We start from the raw sequence: 15740 nt of genomic DNA on the forward strand, positions 1-15740 counted from the left end.
ACCCACTCTCTTTTCAAGGCCTCTAAGACAACACAATTGCTGTTTTTATCTGGGAGGTTTTCCACCCTTCTTGTCATCATTTATAGCAGGAGAGTAATTGGCCAGGTTTACTGTTTTCCTCTGTGTTGTTTTAAGGGATTAGTCATTGTGGTATCAAATCCTAATGCTTAAAAATGGAAAGAAAAAAACTTATTAGGTCATTCAGTCCATTTCCTCAGGGCCAATGCAAGACTGTTCTGTACAGTAAATTCCTGGCAATCTGTACAGTCAGGATATAAACAATCCCAGTGAAGGGCATCCCACCTTTTTCCTGGGAAGGCTGCTCCACTGTTTAGCAGATGTCATTCTAAGGATGTTTTTCCTGACATTCAGTCTGTATTTCTTTCCATTCCTCCTAGTTACAAGTCTTTGTTTTGCACTCATTCATTCTTAATTACCATCACTTAATGACTGATTTATAGCCAACCATATACTTAGCTTCAGCTGGTCTTTAACAAACCCATTAAAGGCAGGAAAAATTGACAGCGAACACCTACCTTCTTCCTTCCCCCAAAGTTTTTTAGTGTTTCTGTTGTGTAATTTGTGGCCAATAAATAAGGTACACTGAAAGATGTCTGGTTTGGTATATACACAGCACCAGGAGAATAAACAAAATTCAGGATGTTTGTTCTATGAAACTTCATTTTATTCTTTAAAGTTTTGTTTAGAAAATGATACAGGATCGCAAGCAAGCTTAGTTGTGCAAAACGCCAAATGCAGAGGAAGTGGTGAAAGCTCGCATGAACCAATTTTAAAGGCTGATATCTTGACATGACAGATACCACTTCCTTAGGGTCATCTTAGGAAAAAACTAATAACAAAACTGAAAGAGTCCCTGAAGCAGAAGACAAGTCACTTCAGTAAAAGAACAGAAAGGGAAGTGAAGGAAAATTCAGGTAATTTAGAGGTCAAAAAAAGAGAGCAGGATTGTACTTTCTAGGACTGTTCCTGCTCTTGTGAAATGTTTGATGTTTATAAGTTTAATTCTTCTGAGTTAATTTTTGCATGTGTATGTACAAATATCCAAGTCCAAACTACAATCCTACTCTGCTGACATTGAATTGTTTTGTATTTTGCTTGAAAACAATTAAAATGTCTCTAACTGAAGCAGAAACAGTTTTTGCCAGATGCATTTGCTACACCAGCACTACTACAAGACTGCACGATATAAAAAGGCCTTTAAGTGCTACTACTCACTCTAGTACAAACATGAACAACAGACTGTAGCCTAATTCTTGCAATGGGTTGAAGACAAAAGTCTCTCATCATGTTAAATAACAAAGAGGTATATATCCTGGGCTTTACAGTTTGTACACAAAAATGATTGTGAGAACAGAAAAAACCGCACACCAGTCCTTCATTTCTGCAACAGTAGCACTGCTGTTATCCTTGCTGTTAAATACAACTAACAAAAGCTACAAAGCAGAGCATATTCAGAGAGCCAAACAGATGTACCTTGTCTCTGTGGAGGAAAAAAAAAAGAAAAAGAAAAAGAAAAAACCCAAACAAAACACCAAACCCAAATCAAAAAAACACTCTGCTTAGGGTTTACTGTACTGCTTTTCCTCATTAATTCTAAGTTCCTTAGGTTCCTCCCTGATAATCTTGCACCTTGTCAAGCTTCGGTTTAGAGTAATGAACCCTTCTACAGCAGAACACATACTGCCGTCTATAGTTAAAGTCTTTGTAGTGAAAACAGAAATGCAAGCTCAGACCCATGCTGCTTTAGACAATGCGCACGTGGGTGATACCGGCTGAAGACCAGCAGGAAACAGTCTGCAAAGCATATGATTTCCAACAATGGTTAGGAAATAAAAGGTGTGGTATTAAGATTCAGCAAAGGTTGTTCAAATATATGAAGAACGTTATATATTTATCATATCTAGAAATTAAGCAGACAAAACCTCAAAACCTGCATCTTTTATAATAGATAAATATGTATGTTCTTATAATATATTAATATCCAGAGGAAAAAGCAAAACACATACACCCAGCAATCTCATCAACCATCAAAATTTTGCAACAGAGAGGCATAAAATCCTTCTTAAATGTTGTAGAGACAGTGGGAAGATATAACACATATGGCCAGAATGGACCAGCATTTTTAGAATTAACTTTATCAGAATATAACAAGCACTACCACACAGAGGAAACACAACGTTAATGTAAAAGAGGTTCTGTGTACCTATATATATATCTGAGAGGAAGAAAAGCCATTAGAACAAAAACATTTTATTTTTCACATGTATTTCACATACAACCTGTTGTTCTTAGAACTGTTAAAGATACTAATGTCATGTAGCTTAGGGGCATGGAAAATTACTTTACTGGCGTTCATGAAGCATTCTGCAATCCCTTGATAAAGAGCACAACATAAATCAATTATAATTCTGTGTGCATCATAATCAACACATGTTAAGTACTACCTGGCACTTGTTTAGATTCTCTCATTTCTTTTATATCTTTAATATAGAGTCTTGCAAATGCAGAAAATACAGGATCCATCCCCCAGTAGAGAGAAGGCATCTCTTCTTCATACTTCTTGGACTCAGACTGCATTCAAAACCTGTGAACACAGAACAACTTGTAATTATTTTCTACACAGGTAAAGAGCTATTCACATATGTTCCAACTGAATGAAAAAATAGCTTGAGATTTTACACACAATAACACAGAAGAGCTGATGAAGAGACACAGGAACTTATCTAATACAACATTATCTTCGCATCACCACATGAAATATTAGAAGTATCAATACTGATGATTTACTCCAAGTACTGAGATTGACTACAACGGCATTTTTCCCAGCTCCTTCAAATGAAATAGAATTTCAGGGATTTCTCCTCTATTGACCCATAAACAGAGAACTAAATACAGCATGTCTTTAAAGAGCAGGATTGTGGGATACTAATTAGTTACTTTCTGTACACTTGATTATTCCCCCCCCCCCCCATCATTCTTTTTCCCTTTCATAAGATACCCTCCTCATTGTTCATCCTGTGCTTTATTGCGGTGGTGGGGGATACTTATTTTATATAAAAGAAAAATCTGTCCCTTCTTTATTTTGGGCATACAGTCTCCAATAACTTCATAATTGTTTCCCCTTTTACCACTTCAGATTTCCCTGTTTAATGCCTGATATTTTCTGCCATTAACAGAGCAAATTCTCTGCTTATCACAGCATTGATATCAAAGAAACCCCAACATGCAATTCAGGAAGGATCCTTGTAGAGATTTGGAAGGTCAATATACTTTTTATTAGCTTCTCCTGTGTCGATAGCTAAACTGTTCCCATAAAGCTTTCCACATCACCCTCGAATGGGTGTCAGCCACTTACAGGTGTAGGGCAAAGGTGGTACATGGACCGATTTTGAATAGTGTGTAATAGGGCTGAGATTTGGCAGCTACAGTCTCCTGAGAGGGAGCAGCTCCCTGCTATGGGTTGCCAGTGATCTCTCTAGTCTGCAGGAGACACTTCTAGCTACTCATGTAGAGGCAACACACCATGAATATCATGATAGCATCTTGTTTCTTTGAGAAACAACAAAGGTTGGATTCTGCATTATTTCTGTTTTCACACTTAAACTTTGAGGCAGGAAAACAGCGCAGCACAACATGCTAGAGTGTTGCTGACATCTACTCTACATTGTGAGAAGAATTGCAGATGACAATTATATTAATTTCCAAATTTAAAAAAAAATTTAAAAGCAACAAAAGGTTAGTGACACTTTGACCTTCCTTAGACTGGTCATTTGTTTTGTAAGATGTTGAAAATATTTAATTTAGTCAGTTCCACCAGTCACTTCACCTGCAAGTAACAAACTAAACAGTATTGTTTACACCTGGATTTACATCTCTTTCCCCACTACAGGCAGCTTTTCCCAACCTATCCCTCTTGCACATCCAATGTCTACTCAAAACCCATCCTTTTCACACTCAAGCCTCCCCACGAAGCACGCTTTTTCTGCTGCTGAATTGCAGACACTGCTCAGTAGAAATTTATAAACTGTATGATCATAATAATGCAAAGCTGCTATTCTGGCAGTTCTCCGGTTGCTTGTTATAGTCTATGTTAAATTTAGACCATAAACTTTCCCAAGCAAACACATGATTTTAACCTGTATTTTACTTAGCATGCTCATTTTCATAACAAAATTAAGTCTTCCCCATCCTACTCTCTTTCTGCTTGCAGTCTCTAGTACAAAGTTGGCTGCATTGTTCCTATGTTACTGTGCTTTTATAGTTTCTACAAAAAAAAGAAAAAATAAATTTAGCCCAAGAAAAGGTCATGGCAAATGAGAAAAGTTCACATGTTGATTGATAAACATACACACTACAGTCAATCAAGGTTAACACATAATGAATTGGAATAAAGAGAAGCACTACCAGGCAGTGTCATCCTGCCTCCCACCGGCAAGATATAATTTTAAGATATAATTTTGTCTTTAATGGTGCTACAGTCCCCCAACTGTTCACTTTTAGTGGCATTTCTCCCCTGGCAAGAAACATGGATAAAAATCACAGTCTTGTTCTCTAATATAATCTTTTATACAAAGTAATATTCCTTTCTGCACCGGGCCCCACATCTTACTTTGCATGGTTACAAAGTCTGTCATAGCTCAGCACCCGTTTTTTCTCCTAGACAGATGGCAGACTGAGCTAACAAGCCAAAAAGAGAGAATTGGGTGACAAGCCTGTCCAACTTTTTGTATTTTGCATGAACAGCCACTCATTGGAGTAAAAAGCAGAAGTCACCCCTGCACATGCGTACATCTGAGGGGAAATCAATGAAGCAGCACCACTGGAGATACCAAAATGCAGAGATTTTTAATTTCAGTAAACAGTTGTCAAGTCTGAAATGCCCAAATGTTAACAGATCACTAGCCAGAAGTCCATACAACACTTCTAGCTTAAATGAAGCATCTCCCCAAATCTTTTACTGCTGCCCTGTCCTGAAGGGAGAAGGATTTCTGCAGCAAAAGCTCTTTATCTCAGAAACTACTGGAAGTTAAATCTCAAATTCTGGAGCTTCCTTCTAGCTCCCAGGCCTTGTTACAGCTCTTCACTGGAGAAATTTACATCCATCACATCTATCTTCATGTACAGAACCACCCTGGTTGGTTCAAGTCTGCTACAGACATACCAAGTTTAATCCTAGAGATGCAGCACAGATGCCTTGATAAAAAGTAAATCATACCCCCAGCCCTATGAAGGCACCACAAGATTTCTTGAAGTCCACAGGACAAATCTGGTGGAGTCATGAGTTACAGACACTCCATCCACACCAGGCTGAGACAGTGAAATCATACTCTAGCCACTCACTTGCTTTCAGCAATGTCTGACAGACACATGAAGAGCATTCTGCAGGGCCATCTCCCCTTGCCTCTTTACGGTCCCAACAGCCCTCCCAACCCCTGCCACCACCCAAAACCAAGCCTGTTTTCTCTCTTCCCTCGCAAGTGGCCACTTGGTAGCTACATTTGAACATTGACCTATTTAAAGCCAAAAGCTTGTGGCCTGCTGGGAAGAAAAGATATTTACTGCCTCCTGTACTGCTTGCCTCCCCAAACTCCTATTACAAGTTCATTCTTCTCGTGGTGTTAACAGCAGTTGTCTTTTTGCTCCTATAGCAAAGGAAGATGTTAAGTCAAAGCAGCACCCTTTCCAAAGTATCTATTTTTCAGTTAGTTTCCAAGATTGTTGCAGGCAGACTGATAGTATTGGAAAACATAATTCTTACACAGCAAATAAAATCCTTTCAATCAGTTTCTCTTTTGCAATATAATAGTATATTCCCATAACTTTTTCTTAAGTTGGCTCAGGAAGCCTCTCCATCCCAGGCAGAATATCCCAGGGGTTAATTAATTAGCGAGTCATCCTGGCAAAAGTAGAACTTTCCATTATGCTGGAAGTGTTTTCAGCTCTTAACTGGTACCACTGGTGATACGCTATCAGCAAGGAAGATAACAGCTACCCTGTACAATGAAGATCCAAGGGGCAAATAGCAGGCATTGTGGAAATACACAGCATTACAATCAATGAGAACACAGATAGCTAACAATAGACAATTCTGAACAGATACTATATGTACAAATGTTTAAGGATTAAACTGGCTTTTTCTGAAAGACGATAATAATGCTTAGCAATACAAACAATAGAGAGTCCTAGCAAAAGGTCCTCCTTTTCTGCATTTTGTTTTAAATGCAGTGTAATGACTTTATAGTTGCTGTAGTGCAAGGAATTCAATCCTGCTACAGGAGAAAAAAGGCAAGAGAAGCATCTGGTCCACAAGTTTATTAGATATAAGATATCTGTATTCTATTTTTACCTCTATAAAATAACTCCAAAGAAAGGCATAATCAAAAACAAAAATAGAATTAAATTCTGCTATTTGTACCACTTCTTGGGAAAACAATTCTGTTTCAAAGGCAAAAATCTAAAGTTTACACAGTAGTATCTAAATACAAATAAACAAAACCTCTCAGTTTGAGATAATTCTAGACACTAACCTATTAAAATAAGGCTGTCTCTTTCACCTCAATGCTATCAATGTTAGCTTTCCTGACTGTAGTGAGAATTAAACCAAGTCCATAATCCTCAGAGTTATCTTGTGAGCTCAGCAAGGTATTATCCTAAAAGGGAAAGAAGGGAAACCAAGGAAAATTGGCAGCCTTCCCAACACCACCACCACCACCCAAACCCAAGCCCATTCAGTCCACCTGGTAGCCATGTTAGAATAGCTCCCCATTTAACACCCGAGAGATTTGTTCAACAGAATCAGCCCTGGCCAATACATTTCCTGGCTCCTACTCCTGTATTCACCATGCACCTTTTTCAAAAATGGTAAATGATTAAGAATTGGTCTTCTTCCAATCCCAGTGAAATGGAAACCCTGAAGAAGAGTATCTGTTTTAATGTTTCTTGTTGTCTTTTCTCCAGATGTGGTTAACAACCAAAGCTCTTGCAGAAAATTACCTTAGTTTGGAGATGAATTGTTTGGAGCCATAGAAAAGGTATCTTGCCAGCAGTTGTCTGCAACTACTTGCAGACTGCTGCAAAGATTTTTTTCTCAAGTTAGCCGTGAACCAGAAGCAGGGAATATTCACCCACAAATACAGGCAGCTTAAGCATCCTACCAGGCATTCACTCTTCTCCAAAGACTGCCACTACTATAGTAGCACTGATAATTTACACAGGAAGCAGCTCCTAAGCTCTTAGAGTTACCAACCCAGTGCATTAAAACAAAGTCACCATTGGTTTACTTGAATAAATCAGGCTACAAACTGGGCCTGTTAAAGAACTGCTTCATGGGTCAGCCATTCCTGCCACAGAGAAAGCAACTTGTGGAAAGAGAAGCAGAGTCAACAGCTGGGTTTTGTAACAAACTGTCATCTGAATTGAACTCATCTGTGTTTGAGTCAACAGCCTATGCAACAAACGAGTATTATTCAATTCTTCATGATCAGCAGACACAATTCCAGCATGATACAGTTAAAACCACCATATTTCAAGAAATGTTTTTAATTACCCAAGGCCACATACAACATTTTAAATTAAACAAACCCAATATCTTATTATACAAGTAGATCTTAGTGAGCTGGAAAGTAAAGCTTTTGGTTACAGGTAATATGAAGTACATACTCTAAAAATGAAACTTACTGATAGACTTTTTAAAAACACATAATGACAAGCAAGTTTTCAACACCAGTAACAAGACAAAAACCCATCAATGAGACCAAAATACGTCACTGAAAGACACAAAAGGCTCCTGAAAAAATGTGTATTGATATCAACTTTACAGCTGTTAGAAAACTATCAAACAGTAACATAAGGTCAGTTTGGATCCACCTCCTACCTGGTGATTCTATTAAAAAAAAAATAATCAAAGTAGGGTAAACACTTTCAGTCTTTCCTAATAGACTACTCTCTGCTGCTGCTTATCTGAAGTCCTCTAAGTTTAAATGCTACATGCTGTAACCAATGTCAGTAAGGGCACTACATGTCCTGTAGGTCTTATATACAAGGCAAGTACAACTCCAACTTAAAAAAATGGTTTTGAAACAAAACTAAGAGAGCTAGAACTCCTCTGAACTTCCAGAAGTTTAGCAGTTCCTGAAGTGTTACTTGTACAAGTGTTAACATCTGTCTAACCTCCTGAGATAACACATTTACCAAAAAGAGAAAGAATTACAGAATTTTTCTTAAAGTTATTGCTTGAAATTTTAAACTTCATGTGTCTTAACTACATTAGATTATATTACAATACACTTCCCTGGCAAGGGAAGATGGTGCAAGACAAAAGACCCATCACCACAAACTTTAGCCAGCAGGGCACCTATCAACAACATAGAAAGGTATTGCCCAGAATGCCTATAGTAATCAGGATTATAGGTAGGAGCAAAAGAGCCTTGTTTTTTTCAATAAACTGACACCACTACTGTGTAACAGTCTTCCAGTGGAGTTAATGTCTCCATGTTGTAACCTGTAATGTATTTACCTCTCTCTGTTTTTTCCTTTCCACAGCACTGCCTAGAAATCCTTCTGGACAGGCACGGGTGGCTGCAGGAGATCAGACAGACTGGCTCCTCCAGCAACAGCAGCCTTGGAAGGAAGAGGGACAAAGCTTGCAGTTCTAGATTGCCTTCTTTGGCATTGCAACTTGTTTTATATGCAAGTTAAACCTTCTTACAAGGTTTTGGCACCCAATTTTCCAAAAGCATGATTCTGGAAAACTAACAAGGAAGTGTACAATAAAATAAACAGTAGAAGATCCTCCTGATCCTTGTCCCATGCATTAGTCACAAGGTATTTTCCTATGTATTAAGAAATCAGCAAACCATTCAACAGACCAGCAAACTAGCTCTATCTATTTATTTGTCATGGACAGCTGTAAGCTTACGATAAATACGGTATAGTAGTCACTACTGATAGTCAGAAAGCTTCACTTGCTATTTGTATTTTAAAGCTATTGGATAATCACGCTGAAGCACCTTCTTCAATTAATTCTCTAACCTGTCTTGAATGAGGGCAGGAGGAAGTCTATGAAGATGATTAATTCTCTCTGAAAGCTCTTAATCACCCACAGTGCTGCCAGAATGAGCTGAGCTGCTGAGAAGACATTCTTTCACTGGGAAAGAAGGTTCTCGGTTATTAGTGTGAAATAAAAACAAACAAAACTAAAAATAAATTACTTCTTATTTATACATTTGCTGCTTGGAAAAACAGCAGTATGGAAGCTTTGATAGCAAGAGGATTCCACACAGGCTCTTGGCAAAAGAAAATTTTTTTGACAGATACATGTAATTTACTGATCCAACACAAAGCAATATTAACTCATTCAAGTTAAGTTTTGGAACAAAGAGAATAAAACCTAATTCACGTGGCTTAAGGCAACACAGTTAGCTTTCCTGCTTTGGTATAGCAGTGTAAAATAGCTTTGGATTAATTAGATAATTTAGATTTAAATAATTTAGATAAAATTATATTCACTTCTTGAATGAACATTTAAAAATTTCAGAAATTTGGGTAGAAGCGGCAAGCATTGGTTAATAGCTTTCTGAAGCTATTGGGCCTGTGAACTCCATGACAAGGTTGACTCAATTTCTAGAGCGAAGTTTTCCTCCCTCCTCTTTAAATTAGTTTATGCATCAGAATTTATATGAACATTCATAGCACAACAGAGCACTCCATTACAACCACAGACTTCAAAATAATTAACCTACCATTTGGTCTAGGTGCACAGTTGTGATAAAGTTTTCAAAATATTCCCAGCACATATCAAGGCATTAGATTATGACAGACCTGCTTAATGTTCTGAAATCAATTTAAGTTTTTATTTGCTATACAAGTGAACCTTTTAACTATATCAGACCACTGTGAGGCTGTGCTTGAAACATGGTGTCCAAATAGCGCTGTTGTTGGTATACACAAAATAATTCAAGTTAGAATAATTTTGAAGTCTCAGACACAACTAGGACCATCATATATTTTGTGAGTGCAACTAGAGACTGAGATTACTCATTTGGAGCTCTTCTGGAAGACTGAGACCTAACTGTTACTCTTCTTGGAAAGATTAATACAATTAGGTTGACACTGATCTCTCTTTCTAGACCAGTTGCATTTGTTCTTTGGTTATTTTTTTATGCTATTCCACAAAATTATTCTTTTTCTCCTCCAAATAAAGACTCATAATGCTGCCTGTCTGAAGGCACTTCTTGTAGAAAAAGTTCAGACATTCCAAAAGGCAAACCTGGGCAAAATGAAAGGCAGCAGATTAAAAAAATAAAAGCATTGAGACTATATGTATTATTACAGTAGTCTCCCTTTTACTGGGGGAAGTTTGAGCTATCATCCCACATCGGAACAAAGCTTTATAATGCCTTTCTAATGCTCCTCACACAGGTCCTCTCAGCCAACAGCTAGGAAAAGTATCAAAAGTGTGGGTTTTTGTATCAAAAAAGGTAAATTCCCAGTCCACTACTCTCTGAATTTCTTTTGCAACTGTGCCTCCTTTCTGAGGATTAGAACTTTTATACCTGAAATCAAGCACAAGATTTCTTAAGTTACACCCAGGCTGCTCTGACCTACAAAATCAAAAAGTTTTAGAAATGCCAAAGGTGTGTAGCTATCTCTTGATTCCTTATGACAAACTGTTCTGCACAATCTCTTACACTGCATTCTATGAACTCTGAATGATCTGAAGAGTAGTTTCTTCTCAGCTAAGGAAAGCTGGCTCATCATCCCTTATCTTCAGCTCCTAAACTCTATTAGGACCCGTTAAAAATCCAGAGACTTTGTCCTCTATTAACTTTTGGGTTAGCAATTTTTGTAATTCTCTTAGGATGATCTGAAATAATGAATGTCTTACAGATGCTCCCTCAGGTCTGTCCAAATCTCATCACTGAGAGCTGATATAGGACTGATATAGAACAAACCAAAACTGTTGTGGAATACATGTCCTGCAACATGGGTATCTTCTTAATAGCTTTCCTCCCTACAGAGCAAAGAGGGCTAGACTTCTTTGCCAGTGATGATTTTTGCCCACCTTTAAAAACTTTTTCCAAATCCAATAGGAAGGCACCAAATGGACATAACACTATTAATATTCTTGAAAGAAATTACCTCATCGACGACTGTGACTGCAACTTCTTACATTCCCTACACGAATCACTGTCACAGCTAACATGATAAAGTCACTACTATTTCCAACTTCTTGGTATGTAAAAAAAACAAACGGCCTTTTATAAACAGATTTAAGTGCCTCCTTAATTACATTTGTGTTTGAATAGATGCCACTTCCTACCTCATGCTTCTGAAGGTGAGTCACACCTGTATACTGCATCCAGAACAATATATTACAACTCGGCCAGAAGCCACAGGAATTATTTTTCCTATATGTAATTTTATTTTCTGCTATAGAAAATTCAGTCCACTTAATGTAATGGGCTTTTTTGGTTTAAGCCATAAATATCATGTGGTGTACTAGAAAACATAATTTTGTGGTTTAGATATTAGATTAATGGTCCCTTCTGTCAAAAAAGTAAAGATTCCAGGGCACTCGAGACACACATCACAATACACTGTTTTCTCATAAGCAGGTCCTAGTGCCCAAAGTTTGCATATACTATTGTTGAACACACAATAGCTGCTGTTTGCCTTAACAATTGACACATTATTACAGCTCCACACATTGCTGCTGTACCAAGAAGAGATCCTACATAAAACCAAATTCTACTTTACAACACATAGTAAACTATTTTTTTGCCTCAAAAATGAGATTTACACAATAGCTTATAAAAATCTAGGTAAAAAGAGAATAACATTACACATACAGAAACTATTTTAAACATGGTTGTAATATAAAAATAACATTTTTCAATGAAAAACTATGCTGTTTTCTCAGTAAAATCAGTTTATATTTTAAAGTCTAGCTTTGCATTAATAAGCAGTTGGTATCTCACATTCTAAATGTTATTTCCCCTTTTTGCTAGTAGACATGTCTCCAATATTATCTCACTGCAATGTCTCTCATTGGGATAGTACTAAAGAATCAGTAGTAGTCAGTGACATCTTTTTGTCAGATTGTCCTTTTGTGTGTGTGTGTGAAATGTTACCTACTTCTCAGTATGGTATTTTTTTAATAATAGTTGTAGAAGGCATAATAAACTTCCTGCTTATGCTTACCACATAACCAAGATTGGGTTTGCTGGCTGGCTGGCCAGCCATAATAAAAAACAGATTTAAAAATAACTCATTTTTATATTACAGAACAAGTTATTCAGTCCCAAGATTCCAGAGCTGATCAGGATCACAAGAGAACACAATGTCCATTCTGGAAAAAAGGTTCCTGGGAAACAGAGGAAGAAATTCAGGATTTGCAGCAAGAAAAGCAGCAACACATGTGGGTTTTTTGTTCAGACATTTTTTGTGCCAGTATTGACTGAAAGCAATACTGAGATGCAAAGCTATCTTTATCCCTTAATAAATTTCTAATCCTAGCTGCTATGTGAACTAATGCAAATTTGAAAGCCACAAACAAAAAGAGCAAATCAGCTCGTGACTGCTATGCAAGAGGAAAAGGTCTAATTACCATCTGGAGGAAAGACAAACATGGTGAAGCATTTGTAATACATGCTTTCATGTGACTTAACTAAAGCTCTAATATCCATCAGATGGAAGGGGCTCTGCAAGTTTTAAATACTTTGCCTTGTGTTCATGTACAGTTTTGATCAAATAGATTTTTGCTTTAAATGAAATATAATCTCAAATTATTAAAATGGTTAGAAGGAATACAGCATTATAGCTAAAAGTAGTAGTATTTTAACTGTATATTATTTAAAAATAAATCAATACTCTAGATAGACCTATTCATTCTGTGAAAGATTGTTACAGTAATCAAAACATGGAGGGAAAGAATTTTTATTAGACTAACTACTGTGTTGAAAAAAATGCAGCTACCCACCAATGGAGCTCAGTATTTTAATATTACCTGAAAATTCCTATAAAAGGAGTTATTCAGTTAAATACAAACCAGAAAGTATCCAGACTTCTTGAAAAATTTTATCATGAAAGAGGACCTGAAGTTTTTAATTGCATTAGTCAGTTAATCAATAAAAAGAATCACCTATGCAAGTTTCAAGTTGTTGACAATTTCCATTAAATCTGAGGTTTGCTTCTCACTCAAATAAGTAAAAAAGCACAACTTACCCCTCCAGTTATATACGACTATGTTTCTGAATATCAGTCTTGAAGGTGGTTTTCTTGCAGACCAACTAGAAGCAATAAGAAAAACTTTTTTTTTGTTGTTTGCAATAACTTCAGTGAAGTTAACATGCTAAAGCTTGAACACCTTTGACCCAATATGTTTCCAAGAAATATTCTTGTACTGTTTGTTGAAATATCTGATCCTTATTCAGGATTTCTATATTTATATTATTGCTTTTTCTTCTGACATTTGATTTCAGATAAATCCTATTCAACAAAACATCATCTGTTTACTTGGAAACATTCAGGTAATTTGGCAACTTTTATATTTGCTCTGTCATCACTCCCAGAGGTGTTGCCTGTTATCAGGAGAACTGCACTTGAAGAGTTCTGCTGGAAATGGTATCTCCATAGGTAGGAAGAAGAACCCCCATCACACGTTTCCAGGACAACTCAACTCACACAGTTAAATACTGTGTGATAGACAGAAGTACCTAAAATGGGAAAGAGTGAATTGCCCTCTGAAGATACCTTTCCCCACTGACTACTGAAAAAGCTAGACCAATTTAGACTAAACACACAGATTTTTCTGAAGCCAAAATTAGATAAATCTTATTCCTAAACATTTTAACGCTCAATTTTTTTACTGCAAACATCAAGTAATACCCTTATATGTTGAAGCTTCCAAATCCCACATGTTTCTATGGCAATTCTTAGACTAACTGGTCCTACAGTAATGCATATTAAAAAAAAAAAAGAAAGAAAGAAAAAAAAAAGTCAAGTAATGTATAGTTTCCAGGTTATTGATAGGAGGCTGAGCATTGATACTGGCTAATGAGATCTGGGCAACCTCTTGAGCATCTAACCTCTGGCATTTTTTTTTTTCTGTTTGTATTATATATGACTGAACTATTCCTGTTACTCGTATCAGAAAGGCTAAAAAATTACAAAACTGAGTCTCTTTTTTGCTCCTTTATGAAGACAGCTTTAAAATTCAAATGCAGAACAGAAATAAAAGTCTCTAAACTACAGATCTATCGACTGTACATTTAATAGAAGGGCTTTAAGAGTGCTACATACAATACAGTCTCCCCTCTCAAGGCTTCCAATAAATACGTAACATGATGCTCCTTGGAGGAAAACATACAGCCTTTTAGGCCATCCTCTTACATCATAAAGAAATAAAAAGATTTTTTTTTTTTTTTTTTAGCCCTCTTTTATATTTCCTTCTTCACCTTGTCATAAACATGGGTTATTAACTAATGATACTACTAGCTCCTCTGTACTTACCACCATTAATTAAAGCATTAGGACACAGGAGTCAGGTACAGCATTGCAAGTGTAGAGAGGACACAGAAAAAGGACAAAATGTTAAAAACTTGGCATGTGCACAAAGAAGATGGAAACGTCATAGAGGGAAGAAAAGGATTATCTTTAAGGTCAATACACAAGATTGAAAGAGACTGAAAACAGCATGGTATTTAGAATCCACTGAACTGAGGTGCTCCTATGAGAAGGCAACATATTCAGAAGGAAAGGAAAAATGAATTATGATGAACAGCAAAAGGGAAAAAAAGGTCAGGTATAGGAGAATCACCAAAAATTTCTCATAAAGCCTGAAAGACTGAGGAAAGTTAGTAAAATTATGGTGGTACAAGGCAAAGTATCAGAACTTAATTCCATAAAATCCCAAACTCCAAGGAAAAATGAGTCATATTCAGAGGGAAGCAAGGCAGCTTTTGGAAATAACTTCAGATGCAGAGGCTGGACACACAAGGTCTTGGCAAAAACCAAGAACGCAAAAAGGTGGAGATTAAAAAGGAATGTACGGGTTAACTCGAAGGATCTAGAAGTTACAGTGGCACCTAGAACTGAAATGAGTCTAATACAGCAGAAAACATTAACTTCAGGAACAGAACAGAGTAGGAATGATAGAGTCTAAGGAAAAACACCACCATATAACTGGAAAAATATCAATGAAAACACCACATATATCAAGAAAACAGAAGGGACAGTGTTGACTACCAAAGGTGACAGACAGATTAAGACGGATGAAATAAGAATTATGCCTCAGATTTAACCACGAACAAGCCACCTGTGACCTTACAGCAGTTCAATGAACTCAAACATCGTAAAGAAGATTGGAGGAGATCAGTGAAAGCGTGGGTGGACAGAATGTCAAGACAATATAAAAATACATCATTAAATATTTTGAAAAAACTGAAGACAGGATGTAGGTCTGCAGTGAAAGGGCAATATATGCTGTGAAGAACACATTTCAAATTAGCTTTCTGAAGCAAGAGTTTATTTTCAATGAAGAGAAACTGAAGCAGAGCAGTTTAAATGAAACAGAAGTAGAACTCAGAGTTAGGAACAGCAGCAAGTGTAAGCGATGAAGTCAATAGGAAAGGATAGTGACATTAAGCAGCAGAAAGTATAAGGGAAACTTCTAAATCTCAAAGAGATGAAAAAGACTGCAGTAGAGTTACAGCTGGTTT

At 36.8% G+C, this 15740-nt stretch overlaps 1 protein-coding gene across 9 annotated transcripts in view; it reads right to left on the reverse strand.

Moving 5' to 3' along the window:
* STN1 (STN1 subunit of CST complex) overlaps positions 1 to 15740 on the reverse strand; it is a 49484-nt gene that overhangs the window by 27833 nt on the left and 5911 nt on the right. For 5 of the 9 annotated variants that reach the window (XR_012650154.1, XR_012650155.1, XM_075026324.1 and 2 more), the window contains exons 2-3: positions 13246 to 13310; positions 2466 to 2605 (exon numbers count right to left, since the gene is read on the reverse strand). Coding sequence is in view for 7 of the 9 variants with exons in the window: in XM_075026324.1 (XP_074882425.1) it covers positions 2466 to 2598 (133 nt within the window). In the remaining 2 variants the exon portion in view is untranslated. Of the gene's footprint in view, positions 1 to 2465; positions 2606 to 6548; positions 6672 to 8536; positions 8583 to 13245; positions 13311 to 13908; positions 14229 to 15740 lie in introns of those variants that run through there. The other 4 variants (XM_075026328.1, XM_075026327.1, XM_075026326.1 and 1 more) reach the window with 4 other exon arrangements.

Source organism: Buteo buteo, chromosome 4 (assembly GCF_964188355.1).
Source record: "Buteo buteo chromosome 4, bButBut1.hap1.1, whole genome shotgun sequence".
Lineage (NCBI taxonomy): Eukaryota > Metazoa > Chordata > Aves > Accipitriformes > Accipitridae > Buteo > Buteo buteo.